This window comes from Podarcis cretensis, assembly GCF_951804945.1.
Source record: "Podarcis cretensis genome assembly, chromosome: 8".
Lineage (NCBI taxonomy): Eukaryota > Metazoa > Chordata > Lepidosauria > Squamata > Lacertidae > Podarcis > Podarcis cretensis.
In genome coordinates, this window is record NC_137177.1 from 53,191,372 (window position 1) to 53,210,449 (window position 19,078).

The following is a 19,078-nucleotide window of genomic DNA, read 5'->3' on the forward strand; positions in this document are numbered from 1 at the left end:
GGTGCTACCCTCTGGAGCAGTAGAAAACAAGCTTGCTTCATCTTCCAAGGAAGAGAAGAGGCTCATTTCTCTGCACTCCTTTCGCATCCATAGTCAGCAAATTGCTTGGCTAAATAGCAACCTTCTCCAACCTGGTGCCCTCAAGATGTTTCGGACAAGAACTACCATCAGGTCCAGCCAGCACAGCTGTGTTGTCTGGGGCTGCTGGGAGTTATAGGGTGCTTCACTGCTGTGTGGGAGAAATATAAGTGCCCACGAGGAAGCTTAAGTTTGGGCAGTGGGTTAAAGCACCATAACACAACAAATCCACTTTAGAAAAAGAAACCCTCTTTTCTCAATTAGGAAAGTCACAGGAAAATGCATTGAAAAGTGTGGAATGAATGAATGATCAATGGGAGATGCCTAACTGCTATGCGGGCAAATCAGGATGAATGCAAGATGAATGATTTATGCCTCATTGGAAGGGAGCTCATTGGTATAGTGGTTAGTGATGGACCTGGGAGCATGGGCGTACCCAAGATTTATGTGGGGGGGGGGGCAGGAGTCGGACTGAGCTATCTGCAATGCAATTGGTAGTTAAGTATTTTTATTTATTTACTTGATGGGAGGCAGCTGTCCCGTCCCCGTCGTCCCCGCCGCCGCCCGCTGGCCACGCCCATGCCTGGGAGAGACCGAGGTTCAAATCCTCACTCAGCCATGAAGTTCATTGGGTGACCTTTCAGCCTAACCTACCTTGCGGGGTTGTTGTGGGGATTAAATGAGGAAAGGGAAGAACCATATCCACCACCCTGAGCTCCTTGGAGAAAAAGATGGGATATAAACGTGATAGATAAATAAATTAGAAGTTCCCAGCAAAGAAATCTGAAGGAATGCTCAGTAAGGACTGAGTCTATTCTAAGCTCCGTGTCAGCTTTGCTCGAACAAGTCAAGATGAAAGCTCCGTAAATGGGAGTCACCTGCGGAGCTGATAGTCAGAAACATCGGCTGGCCGGGTGTGCATGCTGCGTTGGGGAGGCTTTGCCAGATATTTCAGGGCTGCTCCAAACTCTCCATGTAAAACTGCTAAGCACTGCAGCTGGAGATGGAGTGAGGATCTTAGCAGAGATTCCTGGTTCTGCCTTGTCGAGTGGGAGGCGGCCATCGTCAAGGCTACCACCTTCAAGCCTACCACTTTGGGATCTATCTGCCGCCTGCTAACTCGCTTCTGGTTTTGACGCGTCTATTCTCATAAACCTGCAAACGGCACGTCTGCATCACTGCATGAACGGTTTATTTCAACCCAATAAACACACTTGGAGCGCCTGTTCTTTTCTCGGCTGAGAGAGGTGTGAAATCGGAGAGCAAGTGGGAGAATGAGGCGGCTGCTTTGTTAAGGCAAATACAAATTGTTGTGACTTTCCTATCAGGCATCTGTGAGAAGGGCGATCTGTGCGGGTTGCCCTGAGGCAGTTCCTGGCTAGACAAAAGTCTTGTCACAAGCGTGTCAGTTGTTGCAGGCATTTTGTTTCCATGGCAACTAATTGTTAGAACATTTTCTGGGTGTGTGCGCAAAAGACAGAACTCCCCACCCGCAGCAAAGGGATGTTTTAATCTAGGTGTCTGTGTTGTAAAAGAAGAACAGACTGTAGTTTGAGTGAAACTGAGAGAAAGAAGGAGGGAGATGCTCTTGTAAGCATCTTAGTGTGTTGCCTGTCTGCAATGAGATATGATGTGAGGACCGTGGACTTTGGCATGTTTAAACCAAAACTAGAGGATATGTAACATTTCAAGACTCCCACCATCCCCAATCACCCTGTCAGACCATCACAAATGAAAACATGAAACCAAGTGGAGGATCCTTCTGTGTTATATTTCCTCTCTGCTCTTCTGCCTTCCCAGGTGGCCATTGACTTCACAGCTTCCAACGGAGACCCCCGAAACAGCTGCTCCCTCCACTACATCAACCCCTACCAGCCCAATGAATACCTGAAGGCGTTGGTAGCCGTGGGGGAAATTTGCCAAGACTATGACAGGTGACCCGATGTGTCTTGGCTCCTACTCTTGCTTCCTGAGCAGACCTGAACCCCCTTACCTCTTACTCACCAGCCCTGCCTAAGGACATCTGGGCTGGGGCGGGGCAGAGAGAGTAGGGCAGGAACAGCCACAACATCCATGTGTTGGGGGGTGGGGAGGAGACTGGGGGCTTGGAGCTCACAAGTCTGCCTTCTCTTTCAGCCAAGCTTGTAGAAGGAGGATGATTTTGGATTCCAGCTCCCATCAGCCCCAGACAGCATGGCCAGGGTTCAGGGATGATGGGAATCATAGAATCATAGAGTTGGAAGAGACCACAAGGGCCATCGAGTCCAACCCCCTGCCAAGCAGGAAACACCATCAGAGCACTCCTGACATATGGTTGTCAAGTCTCTGCTTAAAGACCTCCAAAGAAGGAGACTCCACCACACTCCTTGGCAGCAAATTCCACTGTCGAACAGCTCTTACTGTCAGGAAGTACTTCCTAATGTTTAGGTGGAATCTTCTTTCTTGTAGTTTGGATCCATTGCTCCGTGTCCGCTTCTCTGGAGCAGCAGAAAACAACCTTTCTCCCTCCTCTATGTGACATCCTTTTATATATTTGAACATGGCTATCATATCACCCCTTAACCTCCTCTTCTCCAGGCTAAACATGCCCAGCTCCCTTAGCCGTTCCTCATAAGGCATCGTTTCCAGGCCTTTGACCATTTTGGTTGCCCTCCTCTGGACACGTTCCAGTTTGTCAGTGTCCTTCTTGAACTGTGGTGCCCAGAACTGGACACAGTACTCCAGGTGAGGTCTGACCAGAGCAGAATACAGTGGCACTATTACTTCCCTTGATCTAGATGCTATACTCCTATTGATGCAGCCCAGAATTGCATTGGCTTTTTTAGCTGCCGCGTCACACTGTTGGCACATGTCAAGTTTGTGGTCAACCAAGACTCCTAGATCCTTTTCACATGTACTGCTCTCAAGCCAGGTGTCACCCATCTTGTATTTGTGCCTCTCTCTTTTTCCCCCCAAGTGCAATACTTTACATTTCTCCCTGTTAAAATTCATCTTGTTTGTTTTGGCCCAGTTCTCTAATCTGTCAAGGTTGTTTTGAAGTGTGATCCTGCCCTCTGGGGTGTTAGCCACCCCTCCCAGTTTGGTGTCATCTGCAAATTTGATCAGGATGCCCTTGAGTCCATCATCCAAGTCGTTGATAAAGATGTTGAATAAGACCGGGCCCAAGACAGAACCCTGTGGCACCCCACTAGTCACTCTTCTCCAGGATGAAGAGGAACCATTGATGAGCACCCTTTGGGTTCGGTCAGTCAGCCAGTTACAAATCCACTGAGTGGTAGCATAGTCAAGTCCGCATTTTACCAGCTTCTTTACAAGAATATCATGGGGCACCTTGTCAAATGCCTTGCTGAAATCAAGGTAGGCTACATCCACTGTGTTCCCTTCATCTACCAGGTTTGTAATTCTGTTAAAAAACGAGATCAGGTTAGTCTGACATGACTTATTTTTCAGAAATCCATGGGAGTTGTAGTCTGGCAGCACCTGGAGAGCCACCAGTGCTCTACTCCTGCTGTAGCATATTCATCAACGTACTTGGTATACCAGAGTTGCCCCCTGGAATGAACACAAATGTGTCTTGAAGAACATGGTCAGGACCAAATAAGATGTGGTCTTAGATGCATCTTCAGTTAATTATTTTATTGCTTTATATCCTGCCTTGTATCCATTATGGAACTTAAGGTAGTGTACAGGTAGTTCCCAGGTGTTCACCCATCCAGACACTGTCCAGATACAGACCTTCTTAGCTTCAGGAACATGTGGGTGGCCTCTAGTGCCTTTGGATTATACCCTTTGCATTTAACGTGCACACTTTAAAAAAATAATGCAGAGAGCTGATGGGTGGGTGGGGCTGATCATTTTTCATATCTGAACAGGTGAGAAGAGGAGTTTAGCCCTTTCCATCTGCTGACGTGTGTGGCATTGTGGTCTAAACCATTGAGCCTCTTGGGCTTGCTGATCGGAAGGTCGGCTGTTTGAATCCATGCAACGGTGCTCTGTCCCAGCTTCTGCCAACTTAGCAGTTTGAAAGTACACTAGTGCAAGTAGATAAATAGGAACGTCTGTGGTGGGAAGGTAAATGGCGTTTCCATGAGCTCTGACTTCCGTCACGGTGTTCCATTGCTACAGAAGTGGTTTAGTCATGCTGGCCACATGACCCAGAAAGCTGTCTGTGGACAAATGCTGGCTCCCTCAGCCTGAAAAGTGAGATGAACACCGCACCCCATAGTCGCCTTTCACTGGACTTAACCATCCAGGGGGTCCTTTACCTTTTTTTACCTTTACATCTGCTGTACTTCTAACAAAAGTTCCTGGTTCCATCGCAATGCAACTAGCTGCTCTGGAGAAAGCCATTTTCATCAAGCTAAACTCTCCTTCCAAACCTGCTGCACTTCTGATAATTATCGCCACTCCCCAGAAGCTATTGTGTGCATTTACAAAAATGCACATTAAATGAAGATGCATTTAATGGTTGCATCCAGTTTCACCCTCAGTGCTAGAACAGTTGCACAAGCAACCATTGTGTCTGCTTGGGCTGATAATGTTTCATCCCCAGCAACAAAGGAGAATGGCGCACAAACATCATCTCTGCACCACAATAATGAAGGACAATGGGGATAACCTCTCACATGGTGAGGCTGGATGTCCTGGGCTGCCCAGGAACAGGAGAGAGGTCACCGGTCACATCTGCATCATACATTTACAGCTACCACACACAGCTTCCTCCAATGAATCATGGTGCTGTAGTCCACTACTAACAGAGCTATAGTTCCCAGCACCCTTGACAAAGTACAGTTCCCAGGATAGCTTGGGGGAAAGCCATCTGCTTAAAATATATGATGTGGGTGTTATAATGTGAATGTGACCTTGGTTTCCTGGGGTGACTCTTCATGTGTTTACGGTGCCAAACCAAGAATGCAGGGAAACCGTTCCAGTGCACACCCTAAGACCATGCACTCTGCTTCTCCACAGTGATAAGAAATTCTCTGCCTTAGGCTTTGGGGCCAGAATCCCACCCAACTATGAAGTAAGTGAAGGACCACCTGGGAAATGATGGGGCTGGGAGGGGGAAGAGGCCCCTGGACAGGGTTGGAAATAAGGGAGGATGGGGAGGGATCAGTGCCAGAGGAGGGTGCAAGAAGGAGGGGCTGGTGTTGTGGGTCCCTTTCATATACATGCTGATGTTTGTCTTTCCTGTCCTGGGCAGATCTCCCATGATTTTGCCATTAACTTCAACCCAAATGATGATGAGTGTGAAGGTAAGAAGCTGACCAGGGTTGCTTTGGAGTCTTCATTCCATCACCCCCCAAGCCAATGCCTGAGTCCATCACCCCCCCCCCAACCCCTGACTCCACCAGTACGGTACTTGTACCTGGATTGGCACCTCCAGGTCTGTTTTCAGGAAAGGGCCATAGCTCAGCAGGAAGAGCCTTGGCTTTGCATGCAAAAAATCTCAGGTTCAATCCCTGGAAGCATCTCCAGCTGGGACTGGAAAATGTTCCTGCTTGAAACCCTAGAGATTGCCTTATCACAGTGCTCCACTGAAGGCAATGGCTTCTGGCTACCCCTAACCCCAGCCTTTCCCTCTTCATGCTAGGAATCCAAGGCGTGGTGGAGTCCTATCAGAACTGCTTGCCCAAGATACAGCTCTACGGGCCAACCAATGTGGCGCCAATCATTTCCAAGGTAGCCAGAGTGGCAGCAGACGAGGAGAAGACAAAGGAAGCCTCTGTAAGTGGGCCACCAAGCTGCAGCTCAGTTGTGCAGTGCCTGCTTTGCATGCAGAAGGCTTCAGGTTCCATGCATGGCATCTCCAGGCAGGGCTGGGAGAGTCTCCTGCCCAAGACCCTGAAGAGCTGCTGCCAGTTAAAGTGTCAGCAGTACTAAGCTAGGTGGACCAGTGGCTTCCTAGGTTCCCTGCATTTTCTCACCATAGCTCGGTAGCAGAGCATCTGCTTTGTATCCAGAAAGTACCATGTTCAATCCTGGCATCTCCAGGCAGGGCTGGGAAAGTATCCTTCCTGAAACCCTGGAGAGTTGCTGTCAGTCAGCACAGACAGCACTGAGCTCACTGGTCCTTCCTCTGCCTTGGTATAAGGCACCGTCCTATGTTCTGGGACGGTTAGGATGGCAAGTCTGCTCTCACCCCAGAATTTCAAGGATTTGTGTGTGAGCTTGAATTTGGATGCTTCATAGCCCTGCTCCCTCACCCTGCCCTGCTTGATGGAAATCTACCGAGTGCTGGGGCTGGGGGACTCACATTCTGGAGGGTTTGCTTGGGCTATTTGCATGCATGCACGAAAGCCCTGGACAGGCTAAAGGGACTTTAACTAAATTCTCCTTCATTATTTACACACGCCAAGTACTCTGGGACCCAGGGACATGCCAGTTTGGATTCTTCAGGGATCATGTCAGCTGTTTGCTCGCTAAATGTCTGAAAGCTTTGCTGCTGAGCCCATCAATTAGTGACAGTAGTTAATGTGGCGTTACGGGCCTGACCTTCAGGTGGGTGGGTGAGGGCTGGAAATTGCATTTCCTTGACTTGGTTAGAGCTGTGCATGAAGGATGCCAACCTGAGGGGGCTTTCTTTGGGGTTGGGGGTAAGCAGAGACTGTTGTGGGCTCCATGTGTGTGATGACAGAGAATAGCAAGCATGGGGATGTGAACCCCTGCAGTTGTTGTTGGACTCCAGCTCCCAGCAATCATCAGAGCCAATGTCTAAGGATGATAGGAATTGTAGGCCAGCAATTTCCAGAGGGCATAGGGACCCTCTGTGCTGGTGACCTCAAGGCTTTTATTGGTACCCTGAAAGCTGCATCTTCTCTTTGGTCTTTGTGCTGCACTGTCTGTTGTGGGCAGCCTGCTGGATGCTTATGGGAAGAGGCCAGAAACCACCTTGGTTGTGAGTCCCGGGAGACCTGCTCCCTGCCTTGCAGGCCTCCCACCTGGCCTGGGAGGGTGGGGCCAAGACTGACTCCAGCTACAAAAGTGGAGGCTGTGGAACAGACTCTTGAGCTGGGGTAATATTTAGCGGTTTTTTTGTTATGGACATTGTTCAGCATGTACTTTTTATTCATTGTTCACGACTACTATTGTTATTTTTGTGATTATGTAATTTTATGTAATTTTATTTATTTATTTTAGAAGTTGTAAGCCACCTTGAGCATGGTTTTAACTTTGGAAAAGTGGCATTCAAATAAAATGCATCTTGCATGAGGAACTGTGCTCCAAATTCCCGCAATGAACCTTGGAGATCCTTGGACCTTCTAGCCACTCTCCTGGTTCCCTTTCCCCTGACCCCTCATCCTTTCTCTCTCTCTCTCTCTCTCTCTCTCTCTCTCTCTCTCTCTCTCTCTCCACAGCAATATTTCATCCTGCTGATTCTGACGGACGGGGTCGTGAGTGACATGGGAGACACGCGGGAGGCCATCGTCCGGGCCTCCTACCTGCCCATGTCCATCATCATCGTAGGTGTGGGCAACGCCGATTTCACTGACATGCAGGTCTTGGATGGGGATGATGGCATCCTGCGCTCCCCCAAAGGCGAGCCCGTCCTGCGTGACATCGTGCAATTTGTCCCCTTCCGAGAGTTCAAGAATGTAAGTTGCCTTGCAATGCAGACACATTTGTATCTTCCCCCTAGTTTCTCCCGCTCTGTTAGGACAGACCCGTTTTCTCTCTGGTGTTGCATGCATCTCTTACAGATTCTAAACCCAGAGTTACAGGATCACAGGGCTGGAAGGTACCCTCTTCTTAACACATCTGATACTAACTCCTCTTAGCACCAGCCTGGCTGGAATGTGTCCTTGAACTCTGATCATGCCTCTCAGTTGCCTGGGTGGAGGGCAGAGCAGGTGTTTGTGAGCGTCTGTAGATACTAGTCTACTGATTTTTATTTCAGGAAGCTTACCTAGGCATATGATTTAGTTCTGCCTACTTGTCTTCAACATTTTGCTGAGTTTTTGTGTGCCTTATCAATAATTGTTTTATGCACACCACTTAGAGGTGTTTTTTTAAAAAAGAAATATCTCACTTTTAAAAGAAATTATAAACAACACCGGTTCTAAATCCATTTACAATATACACATTATACTTATAGTATCATAACACAAGTTGCAGTATACAAATCTCCATTTCGGGGGGGGGGGGGGAAATCTACTGTATCCAGTAAATATACTTAATTATAAGATAGATAGGACAGAGACACCTCCTTTTTAGATAAATTAATGAATAACATTTGGCAAACTAATTCCATTTCCATTATATTTCACAGACTTAAATGTCTCCCCACAATGGGGATGGGTTTACTAAGTTCACAATTTTTTATTAAGTGGTGTTTTTTTTAAAAATCAATTTTTATTAAGGTTTTTAAACATAAATGCAAATATAATAAACAATATAACATATATTAAGTGGTTTATCCACACACACCCCAATCAAAAATAAATAAATATGATTGGGTTGTAAAAAAAAGAAGAAAGAAATTAGTCTTCTCTACAAAGGTAAAAAACAACAACCATTTATTGCTCTGCCCGCTTTTCCTGTCGAACTGAAAAGGGGTCCCCCATCCCCTGATTTTGCAACTGAAGAGCACAAGGGTGCAGGAAGAGTGATCTAGGCCACTGGCATAGACTGTGGCTTGCAGTCTCTCCCCCGAAGCCCTCCCAGCCCTGGAACATGAGGGGGTGTCAAGGGCTGAGTGGGGCAGGGGCAGGGGCAGGCCTGCTGGGGGTTTTCTCTTTCACTTTGCCTGTTTTCTCACTCCACAGCATGTCGGAAAGGAAAATCCATAGTTGGGTATTTCTGGCAGCCAGAGGCACAAGATGCTTGGCCATTGCGAAGGCCTAATTGGGCTTGATTGTCAGTAATTTAGGCCTCGGGAGACAAGCTGTCTGCTGCTGAGCCCGAGTGAGCAGTGAGGCGAGATTAACCCTCTGGGCCCTGGCGCCAAGAGCGCCGAGAAGTGACAGGCGCTATTAGTCAAGAGAGAGAGAGAGAGAGAGAGAGAGAGAGAGAGGCAGACGTGGACCTTCTCTGCGGGAAGGAGGAGGGAGACAACTTGCCCTTCCTCAGAATGCCCTCATCCTGGCAACATTCCCAGTTCTGCTCAGGAGGAGGAAGGGAAGCAGCAAAGCAGGGGCTTTTCTTCTGTGGAGCAGGAGACCTTGCAAGGCTATGAGGTCTCTGCATTAGGGATTTTTGGGGAGGGCTGTGACTCAGTGGCAGAACACCTGCTTTGCATGCAGAAGGTAAAGGTAAAGGTACCCCTGCCCGTACGGGCCAGTCTTGACAGACTCTGGGGTTGTGCGCCCATCTCACTTAAGAGGCCAGGGGCCAGCGCTGTCCGGAGACACTTCCGGGTCACGTGGCCAGCGTGACATCGCTGCTCTGGCGAGCCAGAGCCGCACACGGAAACGCCGTTTACCTTCCCGCTGGTAAGCGGTCCCTATTTATCTACTTGCACCTGGAGGTGCTTTCGAACTGCTAGGTTGGCAGGCGCTGGGACCGAGCAGCGGGAGCGCACCCCGCCGCAGGGATTCGAACTGCCGACCTTTCGATCGGCAAGTCCTAGGCGCATGCAGAAAGTTCCATGTTAAAGCCCCATCATCTCCAAAAAGAGTTGGGAGGGACTCATGTCTGAAGCCCTGGAAAACCACTGCCAGTCAGTGCAGACTAACTGGGCCCAGGATAGGTCCCTGTTTACTTCGTTCAGTCATTCACTACAAGCTGCATCTACCTGCCCCCACCTGAAGTGGCATCAGGGCAGCTACAAATGAACAATGGGGAGCTTAATGTGACCTCCCAATTGTTCCTTTGCTAGCTGGGCTCCCAGCTGATCAGCACTGGCAGGGAGCTATGTTGGGGTGGCCTGTACTAGGCAGCTCCCCACTGGGAAATCCCTAGTGCAGCCAAGACGGTTGGAGGAAGCAGTTTGGAGCAGAGGAAGCAGGATGGATTCAAAATGGACTTCAGAGGAGCTCTCTGTAAACCACACCTTTGAAGGCAAGCTCCAGAACCAGTCAGCTGATTGGCACGGGAAGTGCATCTTAAAAGGAAGCTGCTGTATCTGCCAAGCAGCTGGTGGCAGCCACCTCTTTTGAACTGTGGCAGGTGTCAGTCTCCTGTTGTCATTGTGGCGCCAGGTGATTGACAGGTAGGCAGTCCTGCTCACCTGTTAAAGTTCACCCAGAGGGGCAGAATGGGTGAAAATCAGGAATCTTGCCTGCTGGTTGAATCCAGTTTTCCACTCTGGTTGTGTAGGCAACCTTGAGCTATGGCCTGGCTGTTTCCTAGATTCCTAATCCTAAAGTGACAGTACGCAGCAACATGTTCTTCCAAATGGCCATTGAAATGCATTTTGATGTCAGCATCAATTCTAGATAAGGGAAAGAGACCACTAACCTTTTCCTTCCTCTTCCTTCCAGGCCTCCCCGACTGCCCTGGCCAAATGTGTGTTGGCAGAGGTGCCCAAGCAGGTTGTGGAATATTACAGCTACAAGGCCTTACCTCCCCGATGCCCCAAAGGCAGCACCCCTGACCCGACTCTGAACTCACCCTCACCCCAGTGACAAGGGCCCCCACCCCTTTGGGCCTCAGCCACATTGTCTGTCTTCCCTCCATCTGCCAGTTCCTTCCCCCAGTGAAGTAGAAGAGAGAGAAAGAGAGAGAAAGGGGAGCCCAAACCAGTGCCAGGGAGGATAGAAGGTTCCCGGGTCCTGCAACAAACTTCAGCCACCAAAAAAGGAGAGGAGAAGGCCAGCCTGTCACCACCACCACCACATCCCTTGCATGCCCTTCTCCCAGTGGCACAATAAGAGATCAGAGCTGGCCCCTTGGAAGCGAGTGAGTTCTAGGAGGACCCATCTCTCCCAAGGAGAAGAAAAGGGCCTCTACTACCCCAGGCAGAACACACAGTGTGACAAATTCCCTTGTGAATGTGGTTTGGCCCAGGAGATACCTAAAGCACAACCAGAGAAAACCCACTTCTGTCTCACCTACGGAAAAGGGGAGAGAGGGCGTTGGGTGGGCAACTGGCATTCCCCATGTTGGCCATTTGGAGATGGGAGACTGAGGGCAGGGAAGGATGCACAAAGCTTAGTGGGTGGGGGCGGAATGAGTAGCTTTGTCCCCCCCCTCTCTCTCTCTCACACACACACACCATTGCTCAAAGAAGGTAGTTCTGACCTTGTTTACTTCTGTTTCCCATCCACCCCTCGCCCCCAGCCTCCCTCTTCTTGGATGAAACTGTGGCAAGGGAGTCTGCAGCTCCCATTTGCTTCCATGGAGAGGCCTGGTGGAAGTGGATGAGCTAGTGAAGCAGAGAGGATAGTGGAAGGGGAGAGAGGGAACAGAGAAGAGGAAATGCCTCCCCCCTTGTGCTGTTGGAGTTGGTGCTGCCTTTCCCCCTTGGCTGCTGGTGTGTGTTGCTGTAATAATGCCAGCTGCCCCCCCCCCCCGGTTTAAGAAAGATGAGAGGAGCCAAGGCAGAGTCCCTGCAAGAACTGTTTCAACACCTTGTCCGTTGCCATGTCAACTGCAGAAAACCAACCCCAAACCATCCTTGATTCTCTTGAGTGACCAGCTGGAGTCCCTCAACTTTCCCTTGATGCCCAGCACCATTGGGGGGGGCGTTGGTTGACATTGGGGGTATGGCTCTCCCTCTGCATGGCATGCAGGGTGTGGCCTCAGTGGACAGCTTGAGCCAGCCTCCCACAACCTCCAGATGTTTTGGACTGCACCTCCCAACATTGTTGACCATTAGCCATGCTGGCTGGGACTAATTGGAATTGTAGTCCAAAATGTCTCGAGAAATAAGTGGCTAAGGAAGACTGGCTTAAGAGGGTCCCCAGATACATTGCTATTGCACTTATGTCCATTTCACCATCCCATTCTGTGCATGAAGTTCATTGGGTTCCTGTGGAGGCACCATGCCCAGCTCTGCCTACTCCTCCACATGGTACGTGGTTGTCTTTCACTATGATGTTGTTGTTTGCCTAAGGTTTGCATGACAAATCTACTTGATGTACCAAAAGAGGCAGCCAAATAAAAGGATATGTTCTGTTCCCCCTTGTTCTCTGCACTTTTTCTGATGTGGAAAGTTAAAATGTGCCCCAAAGTAAGGCTACTGAACGGTAGTGGTGTTGGGACCAATTCACAGGAGCTGAGAGGAGCAGCAGCTCAGTAAGAGCTGCTGGATCAGGCTAATGCCCCATCATGTCCAGCATCCTGTTCTCAAAGTGGCCATGGATGTGCCTGTGGGAAATCTGCAAGCAGTACCCAAGTGCAGGAGCATCCCCTCCCACCCATATGGTTTCCAACAACTGCCTTCAGCCAGGGAGACAGAGCATAGCCCTCATGGCTACTAGATGGAGTTGTTCCTGGAGGCAGTGATTTTTGGGAGGGTGCCCACATAGTAGCCAGGTGTCACCCCAGAGGCGTCTTCCCAGAATGCCTTGCAATGATGCAAATAATTGGTGGGGCAAACACCTTGGCTTATTCAGTACAGCATTTTCGCGACAGCAAAATACCATGGCATGTCTGGGCAGCTTAGTAATTGAATTTGTAACAGGAGGTGGCCAGTGTGGACATATCCACACAGTGGGCATTTTAGCCTTGGCAAGCCTAAGAGATTGCGTTAAATGTCACAACTGGCTCCACTTTAAAGAAGCAACAGAAAAGATCCAGTGACTGGAAATTCGCACTGAAATAAATGTGCTTTCCATATGCATACGTGTGTGTGTGTGTGTGTGTGTGTGTGTGTGTGCAGAATTACACCCCTGCTGTGTTATTATGCCGGTTGTTCCATGTCCAACTGGGGTGTTGCTTTTTCTGGGTCTAATCAGGCTCTGAATCTCACTATGACATTAAAAAATATATATATCAAAAAAATCCTGGTCCTATGTTTCCCGACAGTTACGCATACAAGACATGTCTGGTTGGAGACCAGTGATGCCAATTAGAGATGAAAAGCAGCGACCTCTTAATAGGATCTGAGGCCACAGTCTATTTTACAAATAAAGTGGTGGGAAGCCTAAAAGGCAACCCAGCTTGAAACCACTGATGCTTCTCTCCGATCAGCCTTTCCTTTTTTTGAAGTTTAGCCACATAGGAACAGACAGAGGTCTGTTTGCACAGTGTTGGCGGCTATAGAGAGCCCAATATCAAAGCCAGAGATTTGATTTCCTTTCTTTGAATGTTTGAAATGGCAGGATTTATTCATTTAATATTTTTTTTTGTAAAAGCTTGAATCGCCTTCAATAGAGTTAAAGCCAGACTTCTTCTGCCTTAGTTTGACTCAGGGCTCCCAGGGTATGCTGGTTGGAAGCTGTGGCATATAATAAAAGGACAGGGTCATGTCCAGAACTGGAAAGTTATGCAGGATCGCAACAGGCAAGGCCAGGCCTTTCAGGACCTTGGACAGATCACGGTGGCCATACCTAAGGAGAGCTGTTGCCACAGGAGCATGCTGAGGCCGTCTGAAGGCAGGTTGGTCAAGCTGTTTACCCCCAACTCACCAAAGAGCTCCCTGTGTTTCTGCAGTTACGGGGTTTTTACGGAGTAGAGGCAGTGAGAACTGCATCAGGGGTATGTTCCAAGTCTGAGGAGTTCAGCAAAGCCACATTCTAGGCTAGAGTGGGGAAGGAGGAATCTTCCCCTAAGCCAGGGGGATAGAGACCAGATAACATGACAAGGCTGCAACATGGTACTCGGTCCCTAGGGCCACCTATTTTACCTAATCGCCAGAAGATGTGCAAGTATGAGTAATGCAGTCCAAAGCCAAACTGTACCCACATTTCACCTACAGCATCATCTGTGCTCCCTGCTTCAGGATAATTGTAATACAGGGAAATGGGAAGCGGGTGGCGCTGTGGGTTAAACCACAGAGCCTAGGACTTGCCGATCAGAGGGTTGGTGGTTCGAATCCCCGTGACGGGGTGAGCTCCTGTTGCTCGGTCCCTGCTCCTGCCAACCTAGCAGTTTGAAAGCACGTCAAAGTGCAAGTAGATAAATAGGTACCACTCTGGCGGGAAGGTAAACGACGTTTCCGTGCACTGCTCTGGTTTGCCAGAAGCGGCTTGGTCATGCTGGCCACATGACGCGGAAGCTGTACGCTGGCTTCCTCGGCCTGTAAAGCGAGATGAGCGCCACAACCCCAGAGTCGGCCACGACTGGACCTAATGGTCAGGGGTCCCTTTACTTTTACCTTTTAATGCAGGGAAAGGAAGAAGTCTGGTTGTGGGGATGCTAGAGCCGAAAAGTAGTGGAGCCCAGTGTGGTGAAGTTAGGTGAATCAGAGCCTCTCTCAGACTAACCTTATCTTACCAGATTATGCAATGGGATATCTGAAAACCACATATGATGCCTTAAGAACCTTCAAGGAAAAGTGGACTTTAATGTAATAAATTAATTAAAGCAGAGAATGACGCGCACACACCCAATGTCTTCAGTCAGTAATAGAAATGTGAAAGGGGAAGGACACCAAGCATCTAGAGAATGGCGAGACAGAGACCTCTCACAAAGAAGCCTTGCAATGTATCTTGGTGACAAAGTGCTGAGCTCACTTGCTGCTTCTCTTCTGCCCTCTTTCTTGAGCACATGTACAGCCCAGCATCAACCAGTAGAAGTTAGGGAGAATGAGGTACTATCCCACCAGTCTCAATCTTCTCACAGCCAGCCCCCACCTGCATGCCTTCTTACTTACAACTGGTCCGGGAGTTGGCATTGCCTGCCAGCTTCCTCCTCCCTGATCTCAATCTTGTAGTACTCATTAGGGAGGAGGAGGAAGAGGAGGAGGAGGATGGGGACAAACTAGAAGTAGCTGGCTCTGCCTGTCCTTGGGTTGGCTACACCTGCTGTTGATCTCCCTCCCTTCTGCCCTAACTCTCCCAGTGGGCATCTACCACAATCGGCAACAAGGTTGGTTTACTGGTCATGGAGATATTCTTGGAGTTAGATCTCAGTGGGAAGAAGACTGTTGAAAATTAAGAAACAAGTTGCAACAACGTTATTTCTCTTACTTCCCATGGATTTTCCCATGGAGTCCATCATCCAAGCTCAGAAGCAGGTTGCTTTGGTTAGCATATCCAAGGCTTCTGAGATCTATTGTTATTTAAAATAATGCATGGGCTCTCTGTTCCCACAGGGATAAGAGAGAGGAAAAATAGAAAGACTAAGAACTAGAAGAATCAAAGCTGGCTTGTATAAAGCCTTAAAAAAGTTCTTTCTGGACTTATTTTGATTGACTAAATCACACCTGATAGCAACATGATAGATCAGGCTTCCTCAACCTCAGCGCTCCAGATGTTTTGAGACTACAATTCCCATCATCCCTGGCCACTAGTCCTGCTAGCTAGGGATCATGAGAGTTGTAGGCCAAAAACATCTGGAGGGCCGAGGTTGAGGAAGCCTATGCTAGATGGTCTCTCCCCTTTCTATTAGACTAGGGACAACCACAGTAGTACTCTGCACTTCCCATCAGCTTCAGCTAACATGGCCAATGGCCAGGCATGATGGGAGTTGCAACTCAGCAACATATGTGGGCACTACACTGACTACCCCATCTTAGACAAATTAGGCCAGTTAGGTGGGAAAACTTCTTAGTAGCTCTTGATTAGTCACTGGTAAGGACAATAATCAGGATGCTCTGCCTTCCAGTAGGAATTTGGTTGGTTGGCAGAAAATAGCAAACAGATGCATGATCAATAAAGCCAAGTCATTGCAAGTTTCTGTTTGTGTTTATCAGTCACACTGTGGGGTAAGCTCAATTCAGGGTAAGTCTCCACACCGAAAGAATGCCTGTTCAGCTCACAGAGAATTACTGAGCAGAAATCTGGAAAGGAAAACACAAAGATGTCCCAAAGCAATTTCGGTCATGGAAGTATCATAAATCTATGTATTTATAACTATCCAAACCACAATCTATTTCTGCCATTGAGCCACCCAACACTCTCCTCAGCTTGGACTGTAGATAGAAAGCTGAGCTCCAATCTTCAGGGAAAGAGGTGAGGGGGAAGACCTTGTGCCAAGGTTTGTGAAACTCTGCCATTTCCTTTTTAGGGACCAGAATAGTCTACCTGACCTTCCCCCAAGTCTCAACTGGATCATGAGAAGACCAAATGAATGCTTTGAGCATCAAATGCATAATGCTCAGGGGTGGGCAAACTTCAGACTTATGGAATCTTCCTTTATTTCTTTAATAAGACCAACTAATCATAGCCTGGGACAAATGATACAGGCTTAGACTTAAAGAGCACTGAGCCCAGGAATTTATTTTGAGTACCAGAACAGAGCTCACCATCCTTCCACAAAAATGCCTACTCCTGCTTAAAGGTAAAGGGACCCCTGACCACTAGGTCCAGTCGTGACCAACTCTGGGGTTGCGGCGCTCATCTCGATTTATTGGCCGAGGGAGCCTACTCCTGCTTACTCCAAGCTTAATTTTAGCAGTATAATTTAGAGCTGCTTTTGGTAAACAGTTGGGAGTCCGAAATCATTGCTGATCTACTGGAAAATCACTCAGAGATTTGTCATTAGTCCCCAATCTAACTTCTTCTCATCCTTGTGATAGATGGTGTGGAGTCAAGATGGCACACATGTGTTCTTTCCCACATGGGGAAGAGTCTCTTTGCAAAGTCAACTAGTCCTTTCTGAAACCTCCCCTGCCTGCTCTCTCAAGAAGAGATGCAATCTGGGAAGGACTTCCCCACATTCCTATGCTATTTAAGTAGCCATGTGCATTTGCCAGGAAGAAAGGGAGATTCAAGAGAGGGAGAAAAAATAACTTCAAAGGGAGTGGTGTTGGGAGATGCAATAAGAACATAAGAAGAGCCCTGCTGGACCAGGCCACTTGCCTATCTAGCCCAACATCCTGTTCTCACAGTGGCCACTCAGATGCTTGTGGGCAGCCCTCAGGCAGGACTCTAGCTCAAGAGCGTTCTCCCCTCCTGTGGTTTCCAGCAGCTGGCACTGAGAAGCATTACTGCCTCTGGCTGTGAAACAGACCACCAAATTGTGTATCACCAAGAGTGCAGCTTGGTTGTCTATTATTTCTCTTGCTTTCTTCGATAAACCTTTCCTGGTGGATGTCCCTAGATGACCATCTTCATTTCCAGTTTCAGTGCACACCATGCCAGTCTGTGAACAGAATATCCTGTACATTCTTTCTTTTGATTGCAGCCACCCTGATGGGGCTGCACATGGGCACAGAGGGAACGGAGCTCTAATCCAATCACCATTTCAGTGTCATTAAAAGGCCGTTTCACAGCATTTGCAATAAATACTCCAGCAAATAATAGACGCTTTAACACTCAAGGGGAAAATTTAACATAATCTGAAGAGAGGCAGCTTCAAAGCCTATGTGTCACATTATAAGAAAAATCAGAAAAACAGAGAGATGAGAGAAGGCGGGAAGATTTGTGCAATACACTCTGGGCAGCTGCAATAGCTTAACTTGGTCAGTCTGACCTATTTAGCCTTTTCGGGACATTGGGCAGCATCTACAATCAGGGCTCATGGCAATTCAGTACCATGGACAGGGGGAACACTGCAACCAGTTCCTTTAATTAATCAAAACCGCACACAACTTGTATGTAGCCCAGAGGACCCATTACTTGGCTTGTTTGTTTTTTGCCAATATCTCTCTACTAGGACCAACTAAAATACCATAAAGTATGAGCAAGATTTTGAGTTTTCTGGAACTCTTCTTCAGGCTGGAAATTAAGCAAAACATTAAGCCTAAAGAAGAATTGAGAACATAAAAAGAGACCCACAGTGACCAACCAGATGCCTGTGGGAAGCCCACAGTAGCACTCCCCAACTCATGACCCCCAGCAACTGATATTCAGAGGCATACCGAAGGCAATATATATCACCTTATCCTTTGTAATTTTGTCTAAACTCATTTAAGAACCATCCAAATTGACGGCCATCACTGCAACTTGTGGCCTGAATTGCATAGCTTAACTGGTGAAAGTACCTTTTTTTAACTGTCCCAAATCTCCCAACTTTCAGCTTCAGTTCTTATATTTAAGGGGGGAAATTGCTTTCTTTCCTCACTATGCATATTGTTTACACCTCTGTCATATCCCTACTTTTTTACCTTTTTTCCAAACTAAAAAGACTCAAATGTTGCAGAGGTGCTCCATCTCCTTGATAGTTACCCCTTTCTGCCAGTTTTCCAGCATTGCAATATATCTATATATCTATATCTATCTATCTATCTATCTATCTATCTATCTATCTATCTATCATCTATCTATCTATCTATCTATCTATCTATCTATCTATCTATCTATCAATCATCTATCTATCATCTATCTATCATCTAGAGAGAGGTGTGGCAGTACACAAAACAAGAGCAGTCACACCACAGATTTGTGTAAAGGCATTAGGCTGAATCAAACTCTCCTCAGAGCCATTAATTTAAATGGGTCTACTCTGAGTAGAACTTCGTTTGATCCTACCCTATATGATATTGACAGTTTTCTTTTCAGTCCCTTTCCTAATTATCTCCAATGTGGAAGTTTTCTTTTCATGGCTGCTATGCATTGAACCCACTTTTTCTTCATGCTATCCATCCCAAACCCAGGATCCCTTTCCAGACCAGTGGCTCCCAGCTCAGACCCCATCAGCATATATGCAAAGCTGGGCTTTTTGTGTATCACTTTACATTTGCTTGCATTGAACTTCACTTGCCATTTTAATGCCCATTCTCCCAGATTGAAGAGATCCTTTCAGAGCTCATAATAATAATAATAATATATTTATATCCCTCCCTCCCCGGCCAAACCGGGCATAGGGCAGCTAACATCAAAATAAACACACTAAAACATAAAATCCAGAAATCGACTGAAATACAGATTAAAATCAGATTAAAATCATTATGGTTTCACAGCCCTATATAATTTGGCATCATCAGCAAACTCAGCCACCTCACTGCTCATTCCTAACTCCAGATCATTTATGAAGGCAAAAAGCATGAATCCCAATGTAATGATGATGATAA

The 19,078-nt window shown here is 47.7% G+C and overlaps 1 protein-coding gene across 1 annotated transcript in view; it reads left to right on the top strand.

The window, feature by feature from the left end:
- Positions 1 to 12,137, top strand: part of CPNE7 (copine 7) — a 45,054-nt gene extending 32,917 nt beyond the window's left edge. The window contains exons 11-16 of the mRNA XM_079988825.1: positions 1,879 to 2,012; positions 5,047 to 5,101; positions 5,282 to 5,333; positions 5,672 to 5,805; positions 7,437 to 7,673; positions 10,500 to 12,137. Of these exons, the coding sequence (XP_079844951.1) occupies positions 1,879 to 2,012; positions 5,047 to 5,101; positions 5,282 to 5,333; positions 5,672 to 5,805; positions 7,437 to 7,673; positions 10,500 to 10,643 (756 nt within the window). The 3' untranslated portion in view covers positions 10,644 to 12,137. The remainder of the gene's footprint in view (positions 1 to 1,878; positions 2,013 to 5,046; positions 5,102 to 5,281; positions 5,334 to 5,671; positions 5,806 to 7,436; positions 7,674 to 10,499) is intronic.
- The last annotated feature ends 6,941 nt before the right edge of the window (positions 12,138 to 19,078 follow it).